Raw genomic sequence first — 16,478 nt, 5'->3', positions numbered from 1 at the left:
GGAGGGCCGATCAGTGCCTGCTGCTTCGGCAGAACCAAAAGCATGCTACCGTGTCGTACGAGATCCAAAGACAATTCACGATGGTCGTATATGTGGGTCTGTTTTCCACACTTGAAAAGACCGCTAGGACAAGGCTGGAGCCGGTCGAGCTTTCTTAACTTTGACTAAGCTTTATCCACAAATAAATTTATTATAAAAATATATTTAACGGTATATCTAATGAGATTAATTATGTGCCATAAAAATCATATTTTTTATAAATATTTGTTTAACGTTAAACATGTTTGACTTCTCGGGAAGCAAAAACGACACTTTTTATATATGCGACAGAGGGAGTACTGTAGAAAAACATGTCTACTCAGCACTTGGGTGTTTTAGAAATACCTAACACTCGGGTCTTAGATGCCCCTAAGACGCCTGGTTGAGAACAAAAACAAAATCGAGTATTTCTAATCCATGAAACACTCGATTGTTAGGAGCACCGGATCAAAATCAAATAAATAAGAAATGAATTCAAAATATAGATAATCAAATTAACCAGATATTTTCTATGAATTGCAAAGTGAAAGATCTCTAAGTGACTCAAAATTAGAAATATAGACAAAATCATTACAAAAATTAAATTAAAGAAGATACATATTATCAAACTAAGCAGATATTTTCTATAGATTATAGATGAAAAGATCTCCATTTGGCTTCATAATTAGACATACGTACAAACATACAGCAGAATTAATAAAACATATGCTTGAAACAAAACAAAGTATATTCATATAGGTATCTAGTTACAACAATTCTCTCTATAAGTTACACCAAAATAATAATTGCGAATTTAATATAAGTATTGTGTAAGGCCCCGTTTGGATATATGGGTCAGTTACTATCAAGCTAATTGATGATTTAATATATGTATAGTGTAAGTCTAGTATAAATTGATAATAACTATAATATTTTCAACAAACACAACTTCAATTCGCTCCTTCCATAGGTTCCCATGTCATAAGCAAGATGAGTGAACTCAATCCCTTCTTTGGAAATTGGAACATCCTCTGTGTATGCTATACTCGATCACCACTCATGCATTGTCCTGGTTGGACTCCAGTTAGTTGGTTGGAGCTGTGGTAAGAATCCAAGAAGCAATTGTCGCTCAGAGTTTTTTTTAATCGGCATTCGGCCATTAGGCGGTGACTGTCTCGTGGCTGCACCGACATAGCGGACAATGCTTGTTGTTCGGCCATCCTCTGCTGTCCAACATCTATTTTGGACGGTCAACCACGCAAAGAATTTGCATTTAGGCGGCTGCCAGACCTTCCAAATGATGGTTTTGTCAGCGGCGCAGCCACGTTGAGAATTTTGGTTGAGAGGCAGAGTTATAAGGCCTAATTTTTGTACCCGATCTGCACCCACAGGCCAAGCTCAGCCTTTAGCCCATGCACAACAAGACTACATCCCAACATATCCGTCTTGCCACAAAGGGATTTTGCATGGCTACCCAAGCTTTGTTAGGCCACTTCCATTCATGCCATAATCATCGCAGGCACAACGCCCATGCAAATTCGTCCAAATGAAGGATACCTAGCCATCTTCTTCAATTGGTATAATACTCCCTCCATTCTAAATTATCGTTGTTTCCATTTACACTCAACTCAGGGAATAATATCCTTTTTATATAAAAAAAAGAACTACAAACAATCATCTATGGTCGGAAAGTTTTTTTTTCCAAATCACGCAACATCACTGTCCACCTGAACATTACATATCACTATAGCATCACATCTAGACTGTTGGCTACAAAATCAGACGACCAAAGCAGCATGAAATTTTAAGTTGCACTGGTAGTAGCAATTGTATTTTATCGCCGTTAGAAATTAATTGGCCAAGCCCGCTATTGAGAAGGGAAAAAAAAGACTGCACTCTGGTGGGAGTCACGGCCCCTTTCTCTTTGGTTGGCCCTATACCAGCACTCCAGCAGTCCGTCTTCGAACGTCGCTTTAATTTGTGGCCCCGCTTTGTCTAGCCTGCAACTGCATTCTGCGTTCCACGATGCACCACATGGATGGCCGGGTGATATGGAACCGATCCCTTCCTTAAATGCCTTATAGTCCTTTCACTAACCTTTAGCGTCTCCATTTGTCATCTTAAGAGGATTATCACTTTTAAATTTGTAAGAAGTTCATTTTTGACCAAATAACTATCGTGCAAATTTAATTACGGCCATGGAACTCGGAAAATGGAAATCACCAACCATCACTAACTATTAAAACCATTCACACTAGATTTGATTAGTGGTTTCATTGATGTGGCAGTAGGGTCCACTTGTCTGAGAGAAGTCATTGACCATTCAACCAGTAATGTGTGTTTCCTTTGAACTATAACCAGTAATGTGTGTTTGTAGCAATTGTATTTGATCTCCGTCCGAAATTAACTGGCCAAGCCCACTGTTCAAAACGGAAAAAAAAAACGACTCTGTGATCTGGTGGGGTCCTCAAGGCACAGCCCACACACCTCTGATTCTCTTTCAAATGACGAAAAGCACGTGCGTCCAGCTCATTGAAGGCCTTTAATGTGATTATGCTTGAGCGACGAGGAATAGATGGCAGCGTCATAAGCTTTCTTCGCTGCACTTGGCGCCATTCCCAACTTCTTCATGAGGTGTCGCACCGAGCGGACCTGACGAGGAGGGGTTTGGTGGGGGTGTTTGGTTCCTCCTTATATTAAATAAAGACTAATTACGAAACTAATTGCACAGTTTGCGACTAATTTGCGAGACGAATCTTTTAAGTCTAACTAGTCCATGATTTGACAATGTGTTGCTACAGTAAACATGCGCTTGTGACGGATTAGTTAGGCTTAATAAATTCGTCTCGTGAAGTACTGACGGATTCTGTAATTTGGTTTTTTTATTAGTATCCGAACACCCCATGCGACACACTCACGTGACACCTCCTAAATTTTAATCATCGAATCCAAACAGTCCCTAACCTCGGCCGGGCGGTTCACCAACCCTGCTCCCATGAATTCTGAGCGTGGGCCATGGTCATGCGGCCCCATCTGCTCAGCCTGAACGCGGCTCACTCAATGTGCTCCCTGCTCACTGTGGCGGGCGGTGGTGTAGCATACAGTAGCACAGAAGTGGTGGCCCCTTCCCTGCCCAGGGCGGACAGGCCTATCGGCGGTCCCAAAGCCGATACCACATGTCGGCCCTCGAGATGCCGACAGGGGGCCTGTCGGCCTTCCAAGGGCCGACAAGACCGCTGACAGGCCTGCCAGCCCTCCCCAAAGACGAGACTGCTCAAAGCGAAGGTGGTACGTCTTTCCCGGTGTAGTTGTCGTCGCAGCAGAGGCACGGTGTGCGTTGTTCAGTGTAGGTCTCTGCAGCTAGCCTGGGAGGGACTTGACTCATTACTATCCTGTGATCTATCTGGTCTTTCTGGGAGGGCCGATCAGTGCCTGCTGCTTCGGCAGAACCAAAAGCGTGCTACCGTGTCGTACGAGATCCAAAGACAATTCACGATGGTCGTATATGTGGGTCTGTTTTCCACACTTGAAAAGACCGCTAGGACAAGGCTGGAGCATATTCCGTCTGTCAAAAAAAAAGTTACGAGTCTCGTGCCGGTCAAGCTTTCTTAACTTTAACTAAGTTTTATCTATAAATAAATTTATTATAAAAATACATTTAACGGTATATCTAATGAGATTAACTATGTGCCATAAAAATAATATTTTTTATAAATATTTGTTTAACGTTAAACATGTTTGACTTCTCGGGAAGCAAAAACGACACTTTTTATATATGTGACAGTACTGTAGAAAAACATGTCTACTCAGCACTTGGGTGTTTTAGAAATACCTAACACTCGGGTCTTAGATGCCCCTAAGACTCCTGGTTGAGAACAGAAACAAAATCGAGTATTTCTAATCCATGAAACACTCGATTGTTAGGAGCACCGGATCAAAATCAAATAAATAAGAAATGAATTCAAAATATAGATAATCAAATTAACCAGATATTTTCTATGAATTGCAAAGTGAAAGATCTCTAAGTGACTCAAAATTAGAAATATAGACAAAATCATTACAAAAATTAAATTAAAGAAGATACATATTATCAAACTAAGCAGATATTTTCTATAGATTACAGATGAAAAGATCTCCATTTGGCTTCAAAATTAGACATACGTACAAACATACAACAGAATTAATAAAACATATGCTTGAAACAAAACAAAGTATATTCATATAGGTATCTAGTTACAACAATTCTCTCTATAAATTACATCAAAATAGTCACTGCGAATTTAATATAAGTATTGTGTAAGGCCCCGTTTGGATATATGGGTCAGTTACTATCTAGCTAATTGATGATTTAATATATGTATAGTGTAAGTCTAGTGTAAATTGATAATAACTATAATATTTTCATCAAACACAACTTCAATTCGCTCCTTCCATAGGTTCCCATGTCATAAGCAAGATGAGTGAACTCAATCCCTTCTTTGGAAATTGGAACATCCTCCGTGTATGCTATACTCGATCACCACTCATGCATTGTCCTGGTTGGACACCAGTTAGTTGGTTGGAGCTGTGGTAAGAATCCAAGAAGCAATTGTCGCTCAGTTTTTTTTAATCGGCATTCGGCCATTAGGCGGTGACTGTCTCGTGGCTGCACCGACATAGCGGACGATGCTTGTTGTTCGGCCGTCCTCTGCTGTCCAACATCTATTTTGGACGGTCAACCACGCAAAGAATTTGCATTTAGGCGGCTGCCAGACCTTCCAAATGATGGTTTTGTCAGCGGTGGAGCCACGTTGAGAATTATGGTTGAGAGGCAAAGTTATAAGGCCTAATTTTTGTACCCGATCCGCACCCACAGGCCAACAGCTCCGGTAAGCAAGAGAGGCCAACCGTTAGCAGGCCAGTCCATCTAAAAATAGTCCATTGCTCAGCCTTCAGCCCATGCACAACAAGACTACATCCCAACATATCCGTCTTGCCACAAAGGGATTTTGCATGGCTACCCAAGCTTTGTCAGGCCACTTCCATTCATGCCATAATCATCGCAGGCACAACGCCCATGCAAATTCGTCCAAATGAAGGATACCTAGCCATCTTCTTCAATTGGAGTGCAGGCTCGAGTCCAATTGACCTTGCATTTTTCACCCGTTATTTGTTCAGATCTAGTCCACACAAAATTGTTTCCCTGCTTGTCCAGGGACTCCAACATTTTTTGGCACTTTCAACGTGGTTAATAAGAAATAGAACAATCGAGTGTGAGGATAGATTTAACGATAATGCTATGACTCGAACGTCTGGCGTTTCCGGAGGCGGCAGATAACGATTGGCTGCGGCGCCCGCACGTCCTCCTCCATTCTTCTCTCCACGGCCTTATCCGCTCGTTGCACCGTCCGCTCATTCCCACACCGCCTCGCTCCCTCTCGGACGCGCGCCTACTCGCGACGCAAGGCTCCGCCGCACCGCGCACCCGATCCCACGTCGTTGCTCCCCATCCTCTCGCATGCGCCCCGTGGCTTGAGCGCCTCTTGCCCCTCCCGTCGCGCATATCGCCGGCTCCCTCCCTGGCCGGTGGCGACACCCTCACCCACCCTAGCGTCCTCCTGCCCCATTGCGGCATCCTCCTCCCCTACCCCGACGGCTCCTTCCCCCACACTGGCGGCTCCGTCCCCCACCCGGCGTCCTCCTCCCCCACCCCGGCTGCGCCGCCCCTCCCCCTCACACCGGCGTCCACCCCCACTGGGAGCCCCCCAATGCCCGCAGATCCGGCGACCATGGCGCTCCCCGTGCCAGCCTCTCTCTCTCTCCCTCCTATGTTGCAAGTGTATGTTTCAGAGGTATGTTATAGTTGAATTATATGGATGTTGCAAAAGTAGATCGGGGGTGTTGCATATGTTATAAGTGTTTTCAGAGGCATATTGCAAGCATTTTGTTCGAAATATTTCATCTGTTCCCAGAAGTATTGTTTCAAGCGTTTGATCTGAATGTTGCATATGTTCCACACATATGTTGCAACAGTATGTTCTAAAATGTTTTATTTGTTTCAGTCTTCTGTTGCAGCAAGTGTTTTCTCGTTGCAAGTTACAAGTGTTCTATCTGGATATTGCATATGTTTCATACATATGTTGCAACTGTATATTGCAGATGTTTCATTTGTTTTTGAGACGTATGTTGCACTCAAGTGTTTCATGTTGCATGTGTTTCATGCTGTTCGGAGAGTCAGGGAGCGCCAGGAAATGGGGCGTGGCGAGCTGGTGGACGTGGCGTGCGGTGGCGGCCCACCGAGGGTGCGCCTGCTGGGGCGAGGCGAACGGATCGGGATGGAGGCGGGGGTGGGGGCGTCCGATGGAAGCTGGGCCCACGTGCATGTGTGTTGGAGCGGAGGGGTTGCGGATGGGCACGCGGGCAGGGTAGAGCAGCAGCGTAAGCGGGCGTTCAGACGTACCCTGTCGGTCTGGATGTCCGGGCGCTAGGCGTGCCGTAGATTTAACCAGTGTTGTACGACTAGCCGGCCCCATGCTCTTGCCTCGCCAACCTACTAAACTTCCAGCTGATTTGTCCATCAAAGGTTGAAAGTCAGCATTGTGCATTGCGCATTGTGCCGACTCATATTTTGGCTTTCAATAGACACCTTGAACTTTCTACAAGATCAAATATGGGAAACAGTCAAGAGGATCAGATGAAGTGATCGACCACTTTCAAGATGAGCTAGCATAGAGGCGATGACCAAATAGGTGGCTCATGCAGTGCCAACATATGCGATGAGTTGCTTTCGGCTTCCACCATATTTGATACGGTGGCTCAAGAAATATACGGCGCTTTCCAGCCAGACAGTGTTGGAGAATGCTCCAGCTCCAGTGCAGTGCAGCAAAGGAATAATCCTTATTACACGTGTGTGAAGAACACAGGGCTGGCACGGACGTGCGACTGTGATGCGTGTAACATGCTCGGACCGTGATGCTAACTTCGTCGTTGGGTGCGTGTGCGTCGGTCTAGTCATTTGCACATCTCCGGACTACCCAAGTGATTGAGTTACTAAGTGTCCGAGTGACTAACCGGTCGAGTGCCAGAATGGCTAATTGCTTGAGTGGCCGAGTCACTGAGTAGTTAAGTCATTGAGCGCCGAGTGATCAAGTGATATCGATAATGATGTCTCATTAACAAAATAATTTAAAAACCATATCTTACTTGAATAATAAGACGTCAAGCATTATTATAATCTTAAACACGTGCGTGCCGGACGTGCTTGGGTACCAGTAATAAATAATAGTAAAATAGGAAAGTGTTAGAGAATATTATATGATTTAGCTATAGATTTCTCTCTCAAATTAATCCATGGTTCGTATGTAATCTCAATTCTAAACATATATGAAAATAACAAAAAAGTGTTTTTGGCTAGGCGTACATGTCATACGCTAGCACCATCTATCTAGCATATAGGGGCGATAGATGGCGACGTCAAGCGGATGGCTCCACGATTTTTTAATCCACTATTTGTGTTTTTGTGAAGTGTGCGTGCCGCACATAAACCACAGCATGGTCTGGGTAGGGTGTGCTTACAAGCACTAGGAGAGAACCTACCTTTGATCCTCGGCTAAAATGGACTCTAGTTCCGATATTTTTTACGCCCGGGACTAGAGAGACATTTAGTTTCGGTTGGTGGCTCCAACCGGGACTAAAGGTTCCTGCCCAATGGCTACTGTGCCAGACAGAGGTGGCAGGGACCTTTAGTCCCGGTTGAAACTATCAACCGGGACTAAAGGTAGACTTTTACTCCCGGTTGGTGCCTCCAACCGGGAGTAAAGGTCTACTCTCATGTCGTGGCTGCGCCAGGGGTTGGAAAGTTGCCTTTAGTCCCGATTAGAGCCACCAACCGGGACTAAAGGTCCCCCTTTATATTCCGGCCGTCTCCTTCTTCCTCCTCGAGCCCGAGCTCAGCACATTTTCAAGCTCACTGCACTAGTGTTCTTGCTTCCTCCCTCCATTGTTCCTCCATCCATTCTTCGATTTCTCCGTCGATTTCTTCGATTCCTCCGTCGATTCTTCAGTTGTAAAGGTTACCAATCTCATACTCTCATTTTTTATCATTGTCTTATCTCATATTGTTCACTATATATATATTCTTTTTATGGTGTTTTTTTTATTTGTAAACAATTTGGGTTCAAAATAACTTATAGTTTGCATATTTGGATGAAGAAAGGTTAAAGTAGGTATTTAAAATTAGTATTCACTTTTTATTTCTAGTAAGCATAGCACACTTCATTGTTTAGAGATATAGATAATTTTATAGTTTTTTAATTTTATTTGTTTATAACATGAGAAATTTATAGTGTATTAAAAAATGAGTATAGAGAGTAGATGGCAACTGCTTCCGGGTCCTCGGCCTCTCATGGGTTTCCAAAGCGACTTAGGCCGGGCCTCCCTCTCATTCCATGCGGCAAGTGTCGTGATGAGACGAAGATTGTGATGGAGTACCGAGTGAAGAAGGAGGGTCCCAATAATAGTCATATCTTCTACAAGTGTTCGGATCGCAATGTGAGTTATTTTATCGTATTTTATGATTATGGTTAGTTTATACCTATTTTCATGATGGTTGTGATTAAAGTTCTAATTTTTTGTTTTAATTTGAGTGGGATGGGAGTGGACGATGTTCAAGCTTCTATTGGGAGGAAGAGTATGTTGAACTCATACAAAAATATCTTTCACAACAGGCAGATACGACCGAATTTTTTACTATTAGGCCCTTTTTTCGAAAGTTTCTCTCAAATAGACCCCTGGTGGAAAGAATTCCAGAAATGGGCCCTTGGCTCGGCGCCAGAGTGAGTGGCACCGAGCTCGGCGCCACGGTGACTGGCGCCGAGGTCCTAGCCATAGGCAAACAGCCTGTAAGGGGCTTGGCGCCATCCACTCTGGCTTCGAGCTCGGCGCCATTCACTCTGGCGCCGAGCTCGGCCTAAATATCTACCCTCGGCCCTCGGCCGGCCTTCTTCCCCATCTCCTTGCCCTAGCCAGCCCCCGCCGCCACCGCCGCGCCCACACCCGCGCCCGCCCACGTCCGGCGCCCGCGTCCGGCCGCCGCCCGCGTCCGACGTCGCCCGCGCCCGCCCGCGCCCGCCCCGCGCCACCCGCCTGCCCGCGCCCGCCGCGCCGCGCGCCCGCCTGAGGCCACGCCGCGCGCGCCTGCCCGCGCCGCGCGCCCGCCCACGCCCGCCCGCGCCGCGCCGGGCCCATCCGAGCCGCTGCAGCTCCGCCTGCCCGAGCCGCTGCTGCTCCGGCGGCCAAGCTCGCGCCGCGCCGCTGCCTCCGCTCCCTCGCCCGAGCCCACACCGCACCGCCGTGCCCTCGCGCTGTTGGTCGTTGGTTGGCTGCAGCACCGAGCCGCCACGCCCTCCACCGTCGTCCTAGCCTTTGTCTCCACCGGCGGCCTCGGCCTCGCCCCGCCTTGCCCCCTCCACTGCCGGCCTCACCCCGCCTTGCCGACGTCCACTGCCACCCTCGCCTCGCCCCGCCTCCCACGGCCATCGAGCCGGTCTCGCAGCGCGGAGCGCCGGCCACCCCGCGACCGCCGCGCGCCACCTCTGTCGTTGGCCGTGCCACCGCAGTCCCGGATATTCGCCTTGACCTACGCCCATCGTCCGTCGACCCGGAAAGGTAAAAAATATGAATATGCAATATACCTATTTAGTTGGTGTATGTTATTGACTAGTTATATTGTGATGACTTTGTTAGTTGATTTAGTTATATATATATATGTAGATAGATAGAAACATAGATACATTGATAAATAGATATAGTTAGATAGCTACTTAGATATGTAGTTATATTTGTAGTTAACTACATATGATCTTGCTATTTAGTGAGTACACTATAAATATATACGTAGTTATTATCATGATTACTTAGTTTGTAGTTAGAAAGTACTTGTTAGGTACTATCTATCGTCTAATTTGGACTAAAGGACATGTGTTTCGTTACGTTTTTTAAATAGATGGACAACCTAGTGACCATATATCATGGAGGCACGGTTGAAAGCGATCGTTATGGATATGTTAAGTTTCTTGACATGCAAAGCGTGTCTGTGCTATTCAATGATAGGCCTTCATTTAGTGATATGGTTGCAAGGGCTCGGGAGGAGCTGCATTGCTTTGGAGATGATGACATTGCAGTTGATGGTGTACTACACCTAGGTTGTCCTCCGAACATCTTCAGGCGAATGATCTCAATTGGTTGTGCGGATCAGTGTGACAACTATGTGAGATCGGCTATGAAGAGCCAGCTGCAATGTTTGGACGTGGTTGTTCGTCGGGTGTTAGTTGATCCAATCCCTCATGGGTTTACCCCAGCAATGGATCATCCGGCACACATCGACCCTCCCGTTCCGGAACCTTACCTGCATATGCAGATTGCGCCTACGGTTCCTGATGCTCAATTTGCCCCCAATGCGTTATTTGGAGATGGTTGTCATACTCATGTTTTCGTGGCAGATCCTCCTTATGAGATCCCTTTGACACAGAATCATTCGAGTAAGTGTCTTAACCGCATGGTTTTTGGGAGCTTATCCCGTTCCTTACATCTATTTCTTTCATTCTTTCCTCATTTCTATAATGACGTTGTAGGAGACATTCCTGAGAATATCGATGTGCCCCATGTTGCTGCGTAAGTGCACTTTTCAGATGGATTTCGTGGCTCCAATAATGTTGAAATTATGAATGATTCGGAGCCATATGAGATGGCTAGGGCTGTTGATTCTGATGATGATCGTCCTGTTGGAGAGCTGACGGAGAGTGATGTTGAGATGATGAGACGTATCTTTCCCGACCGCCGTGATCCTAGAGTTCATGAGTTTAGTGATCTTGCTCATTCTGATCTGGCGTTTGTAGAAGGACATGATGATGAGCTCCTAGAAGCTCCTGAGGCCGGTCCTAACATAGTAATTGAGGAGGGGAGGGTGTTTAATGACCTCCCTGCTTTGAAGAGGTGGTTGTAGGCTTTTGCAGTGATACAAAAGAGGCCTTACAGGGTATTGCATTCATATGTGGAGTGCCGTTACATAGTTGTGTGTGACAAGGAACGCTGCCCATGGAGGGTTTGTGCAAGGAAGCAATAGGTGACTGGAAAATGGAAGATCACAAAAGTAGTTGGGCCACACAATTGTGCTGACCATGAGCTGACACTGAGGCATCGACAGTTGACATCTACCCTCATTGCCAAGCGGTTGATGGGAATTTTGCAGGGAGAACCCAACATGAAGGTGAGAATAATTATCAGGACCATTGAGGCGTTGTATGGAGGATATATGATAACTTATGGTAAAGCATGGAGGGCTAAGCAGCGAGCGTGGAACATGATATATGGGGACTGGGAGAATGGGTATGAGCAGCTGCCAGTTCTTTTCAATGCAATCAAAGTGGTGAATCCAGGCATGCATTATGAGTACATCCCAAAACCTAATGCATGGAAGGATGGGAGGCAGATATTTTTCCGTGCCTTCTGGTGCTTTCCTCAGTGTGTCGAGGCCTTTAGGCACTGTCGTCCCGTCTTCTCCATTGATGGTACGTTCTTGATTGGCAAATACCAGGGCACACTTTTTATAGCCATATCCTGTGACGCGAACAATAAGTTGGTTCCTTTGGCATTTGCTTTGGTTGAGAAGGAGAACAATGACAGTTGGGGATGGTTCTTGAGGCTAGTCCAGATACATGTGGTTGGCCCTGGCAGGGAGGTTGGCGTCATATCTGATAGGCATCAGGGCATACTTAATGTCGTGCGAGAGCAGTTAGAGGGGTATGCACCTTTGCACCATCGTTGGTGTACTCGACACCTTGCCGAGAATCTACTATGGAAGGATAGTGTCAAGAAAAACTTTGATCTGTTGCAGGAGGCTGCTCAATAGCTTGAGGACAAGTACTTTAGGGAAAAGTTGGAGCAGGTCAGAACTACATCAAATGCAAAAGGTAGACAATGGCTCACAGGTTTGATGAGGGATTTGGAGAAATGGATGAGAGCTCATGACGATGGTGGCTGGAGGTACGAGTTTTAGTGCAGCAACATGGCAGAGTCATTCAATAAGTTGCTATTGGGGATACGTGGTATGCCCGTGAATGCAATTGTTCAATTCACCTTCTATAAGCTTATTGCCTGGTTCAATGATAGACATGCCCATGCATTGCAGTTGAGGAGTGATGGAGAGATATGGGCTCCGAAACCAAAGGCACACCTAGAGAAGGCAAGAGAAAGGGCTGGCACATATGAGGTTGCATGCTTTGACCATGCCACAGGGACTTATCAGGTCGAGCATAGGGGCGGTACAATGTCCGACGGTGAGGTCCGAGAGTCGAGGATACATGTGGTTGTCCTCCAAAATTTCAAGTGCACTTGTGGTAAACCAAGGCAATACCACTTTGTATGTTCGCATTTGGTGGCAGCAGCTAGGCATCGTAACTATAATATCGAGAGGAGGATACCTCACGAGTTCAGTGTCAACACGCTTGTGAACACATGGAGCCCTCGCTTCGTGCCTTTCCGGGACCCTAGAGAGTGGCCTCCTTATGATGGGCCAAAGTACATTGCAGATCCAGCTTACCATTGGAACAAGCGTGGATCAAGATAGAGGACGAGGCATAGGATGGTTATGGATCAGATACCCGAAAGAACTAGGTGTGGGAGAGGAACTCCATTTGTTATTGATCCCAAGTAGTACGAGTGCAGCAAGTGCGGTAGACTTGGCCACAACTCATGAGTTGCCATTGGCAGATTGTGAGGTAGGACTATTGGTTTATAGTATTATTTTATATTTTGTCGTATCATATATTTAATTATGCATGTCTCAATTTATGCTTGTATTTGTGTCAATTATCTATACATTTATAAGTTCATGTTTCAGTGTACATTGCAATTCTAATTCATTCACTTTTTTTGTAGGATGGAGCAATTCCACCTGCTTGACCCGACGTACGAGGAGACCCACAGAGGATGTCTCATTGCGCTGGGGCAGGTAATAATCTATAAGTTTTATTCGTACATGTGTTTGTGAAGTAACATGTGACTATGTTATATTCGATGCAGGACCTTCCGCACCTTCGTTCTAGGACCCATAGTGGGTTCTTGGACATTCGGTACGATGATAGGTACACTCCTTTCTTGCAAAGAGCTGGCCTGGATGTCATCTCCTTTCAGGTTCGTCGTGGGTTGCCCAAGTTCAACTCAGCGGCGATAACTGCATTGGTAGACAGGTATTAAAGTGAATCATTGCCTCCATTCACGGCCATTTGTTAATGAGATTGACTTTTTGACAAGTAATCTTCCTTGGTCTTAAATATAGGTGGCGGCCGGAGACTCACAGCTTCCACCTACCTTTCGGGGAGATGACAGTCTCGCTTTAGGACTGTCAGAAGATGCTAGGCCTAAGGATTCATGGGAACCCAGTCACCGGGTAGTGCAGGTCAGAGGGATGGAGAGCATGAGTGGAGGCCTTCCTTGGGCGTGAGCTTGGCGAGCAAGGGGCTCACACTTTTGGAGTTTCCATCTCCTGGCTACGTATAGAGTTCGCATAGTGCCCCAAGGAGGTAGATGAGGAGACGGTTGGGTACTACTGCCGAGCATGGATCCTACACCTTTTTGCTTGTGTTCTCTTTCCCAACGTGATGGGTGACAATGCGTCCTGGATGTGGATCCACTGCCTCAGTAACCGGGACCAGGCAGGTCAGTATAGCTGGGGCTCTGCAGTCTTGTGTTTTCTATACCGGAAGCTATGCGAGGGGTGTCATCGGTCTACGGCGAACCCGTCACTTGGTGGATGCGTGTACCTATTACAGCTGTGGATGTGGGCTCGTTTTCCAGTTGGTCGTCCAGAGGTACTGGCTTGTCATGAGTGGTTCCAAGGTCAGCCTCCAAGTCGCCAGCCGACGTGGGCGTATCTTTGGGACCAGGTTAGGGTTTCGCACATGAGGATAGACCGGGCGTACATTCAGTACACGAATGAGCTAGATTCGCTGATGACGTCTAGTGTAAGTAAATTTTATTTTCCATGCACCTATTAAAAGGATTAGTATACCATCTAACATCTTATTTGAACATGATGCAGGTAGAGTGGGAGCCGTATGGTGGAGAGGATGCACTACTTTTTCAGCTGAGCATCGTATGTGGGGCCGACGACTACTTCTATAGGATGAGGTGCCCTCTAATTTGCTTCTATGCTATCGAGTACCACCTGCCAGATAGGGTTGCACGCCAATTTGGAGTGAGACAGCTTTGGCCTATGCCTCTATTCTCGACTGGCATTGACTTACACAAGTAAGTGTTTTGATATTTCAAATGAGTCATGATGATGGTCCATTTCTTATAATATGGTGCCACGTACGTGGATTAATGTAACGATGACATATGTGCAGGTTGGATCGTTAGAGGAACAAGAAGATTTTTGACTGGGAGAGGCACCACCAGTCCTACATTGAGGAATGGGAGGAGATGCACAATAACCTGGATGACAACAATGAGCCACACATGAACCGTGAGTTCAGGCGGTACCAAGCTTGGTACCAGCATTCGACAAGGTGCAGGCTCAGACTACAGTGGACCGAAGCTGATTACGCCGACATCGAGTCCTCCGATGATGAGGACACGACGTACGACCGGTCCACTCGTGCAGGAAGGCAGGTGGAGGCAGGACCGATCTTGGACAGAGTGGTAAGCCAATCGACTTATTTTGTTACGTTTAGTTACATAACAATACATTAGGTGTTCTTAGACCGATGTTAGGAGTTATCTATTGTAGTTATTACAACCTTTGAGCTGTATAACCCTTGTAATAAGTTACATTCTTGTACAAAAGAAAACAAAACTAAATGATATATGTTCATAAGTCTTATTATTGAAAACATTGTTATAGGGCAATACACTGAGAAGCTCAGTTGAAGAGATCGAGCGCGTTAGGCCTAGAGTCAATGATGACTACATACTTGGCTTCCTAGATGTAAGATTACAAATATTCTTTCAAACAAATCATTAATACGTTATATTCTTTCACTTAACATTGTTTTGTACAACAGAGGCTGTCATGTCGTCTACGCCGTGCGGCTGGTCATTGTGGCTGCAGGACAAACACGACGCATGACGTGTACGATCCTTCCGCAGGAAGAGGAGCCTTGGGTTCCTCTAGTCAAGCAGCTATAGGGGGCGAGGAGGAGGACGAGGAGGCCGACGACGATGATGACATGGACAAGAGGCACGATGAGCTTGGGCCCTCTCAGCTCCATGACGCTCCATCGACTCATCCTACACCGCCTCTAGGCACTAGGCGACGCCATCCCCGTGACCCTTACACTCCAGGCACTAGTGCTCTGGGTCATAAGGGTAGGGGCAAGAGTAGGAGACAGTGAGGGACGTGGTAGATGTTACTATGAACTATTGTATATACTTATCTTTAATTATTCGGGACCGTATGGACATTGTGGACTATTTGTACTTTGCATGACATATTATGTTAGTTGTGATATTCGTTGTGGTTGCATTATGCTTGTTGGATGATTAAATGTTTAGAATATATATTGATGTCTCTGTTTGTAACTATGGATGCTTCTAATACAAGACCGTATCTTGCAAATTTTTTGCGTGAATCTTTAATCATACTATACTTGTACAAAGGCACAAATGTAGTATACAGATTAACTATAAATTTATTACGTTTATAATCTAGGAATATTTGTACATATGCTGTGTACAAGAATCTATGCATTTCAGAGAATCTATGCTTTTCAGAGAATAAACATAGACTTTTCAGATACACGGACATCATCGAATTATCACATCACTAATATAGACCTCTCAGCTGCAAGGACAACATGCAAGGAAGCACAACTAAACTCTATCTCCACCATCCATCTTATGACTGTTTGATCCAAGGGCTGAGGTAAAGCGGCACATGGATCGCTGACATGGCACATTGACAGGCCTCCATTCCTCCTCTCGACCTATAAATAACCACTCACTCCCTCTCATTCACACAAACAATAAGGAAGAAGAACACTCCTCAGCATTTGCTTTCGTTGTAGTACTAATGTCTGGAGGGTCGTCCAGAGAGAGAGGAAAGGGGAAGAAAACTACCTGGGGGTGGGAGGGTCCTCTTGGTCCCGATTTCTTTGAGGAAGCTCTTTATGAGAGGTTCCCAGTTGAGAGCAAAAGTGATTTCACCAAAGAGGCACCACTGATAGGATACGATGAAAGGAAAGAAGAGTGGCCAAAATGCATGCATGGTGAGGACTGCCTAGTGCAGATGTTCACCGAGGGAATAGATGGAGGTCGTCGTTTCTTCAAATGCCCGCGAGCATGGGTAATTTCTTTTACTATTTGTTTCTTCAATATGTTTGTCTTGTATATCACTTACACGACATACTTTTTGTAGTCTTTCTTGACCGAAGAAAACTATGGGTTCGGTAGGTGGGTCGATCCTTGACCTATTTATCTGCATG

General features: G+C 45.8%; 2 protein-coding genes across 2 annotated transcripts; one reads left to right on the top strand and one right to left on the bottom strand.

Moving 5' to 3' along the window:
* Positions 1-8,973: 8,973 nt before the first annotated feature.
* LOC136496127 (uncharacterized) lies at positions 8,974-9,534 on the bottom strand. The gene has a single exon (XM_066491835.1). It carries the CDS (start codon positions 9,532-9,534, stop codon positions 8,974-8,976), a length of 561 nt encoding a protein of 186 aa, XP_066347932.1.
* Positions 9,535-9,564: 30 nt separating this feature from the next.
* LOC136495183 (protein MAIN-LIKE 1-like) lies at positions 9,565-15,458 on the top strand. The gene is made up of 8 exons (XM_066491170.1): positions 9,565-9,663; positions 12,934-13,006; positions 13,078-13,244; positions 13,334-14,018; positions 14,096-14,304; positions 14,403-14,697; positions 14,900-14,983; positions 15,060-15,458. The coding sequence occupies exons 2-4, from the start codon at positions 12,935-12,937 to the stop codon at positions 13,392-13,394; spliced, it is 300 nt and encodes a 99-aa protein (XP_066347267.1). The 5' UTR covers positions 9,565-9,663; position 12,934; the 3' UTR covers positions 13,395-14,018; positions 14,096-14,304; positions 14,403-14,697; positions 14,900-14,983; positions 15,060-15,458.
* Positions 15,459-16,478: the final 1,020 nt, after the last annotated feature.

This window comes from Miscanthus floridulus, chromosome 12 (assembly GCF_019320115.1).
Source record: "Miscanthus floridulus cultivar M001 chromosome 12, ASM1932011v1, whole genome shotgun sequence".
Classification (NCBI taxonomy): Eukaryota; Viridiplantae; Streptophyta; class Magnoliopsida; order Poales; family Poaceae; genus Miscanthus; species Miscanthus floridulus.
This window is presented reverse-complemented; position numbering and strand designations above follow the sequence as displayed.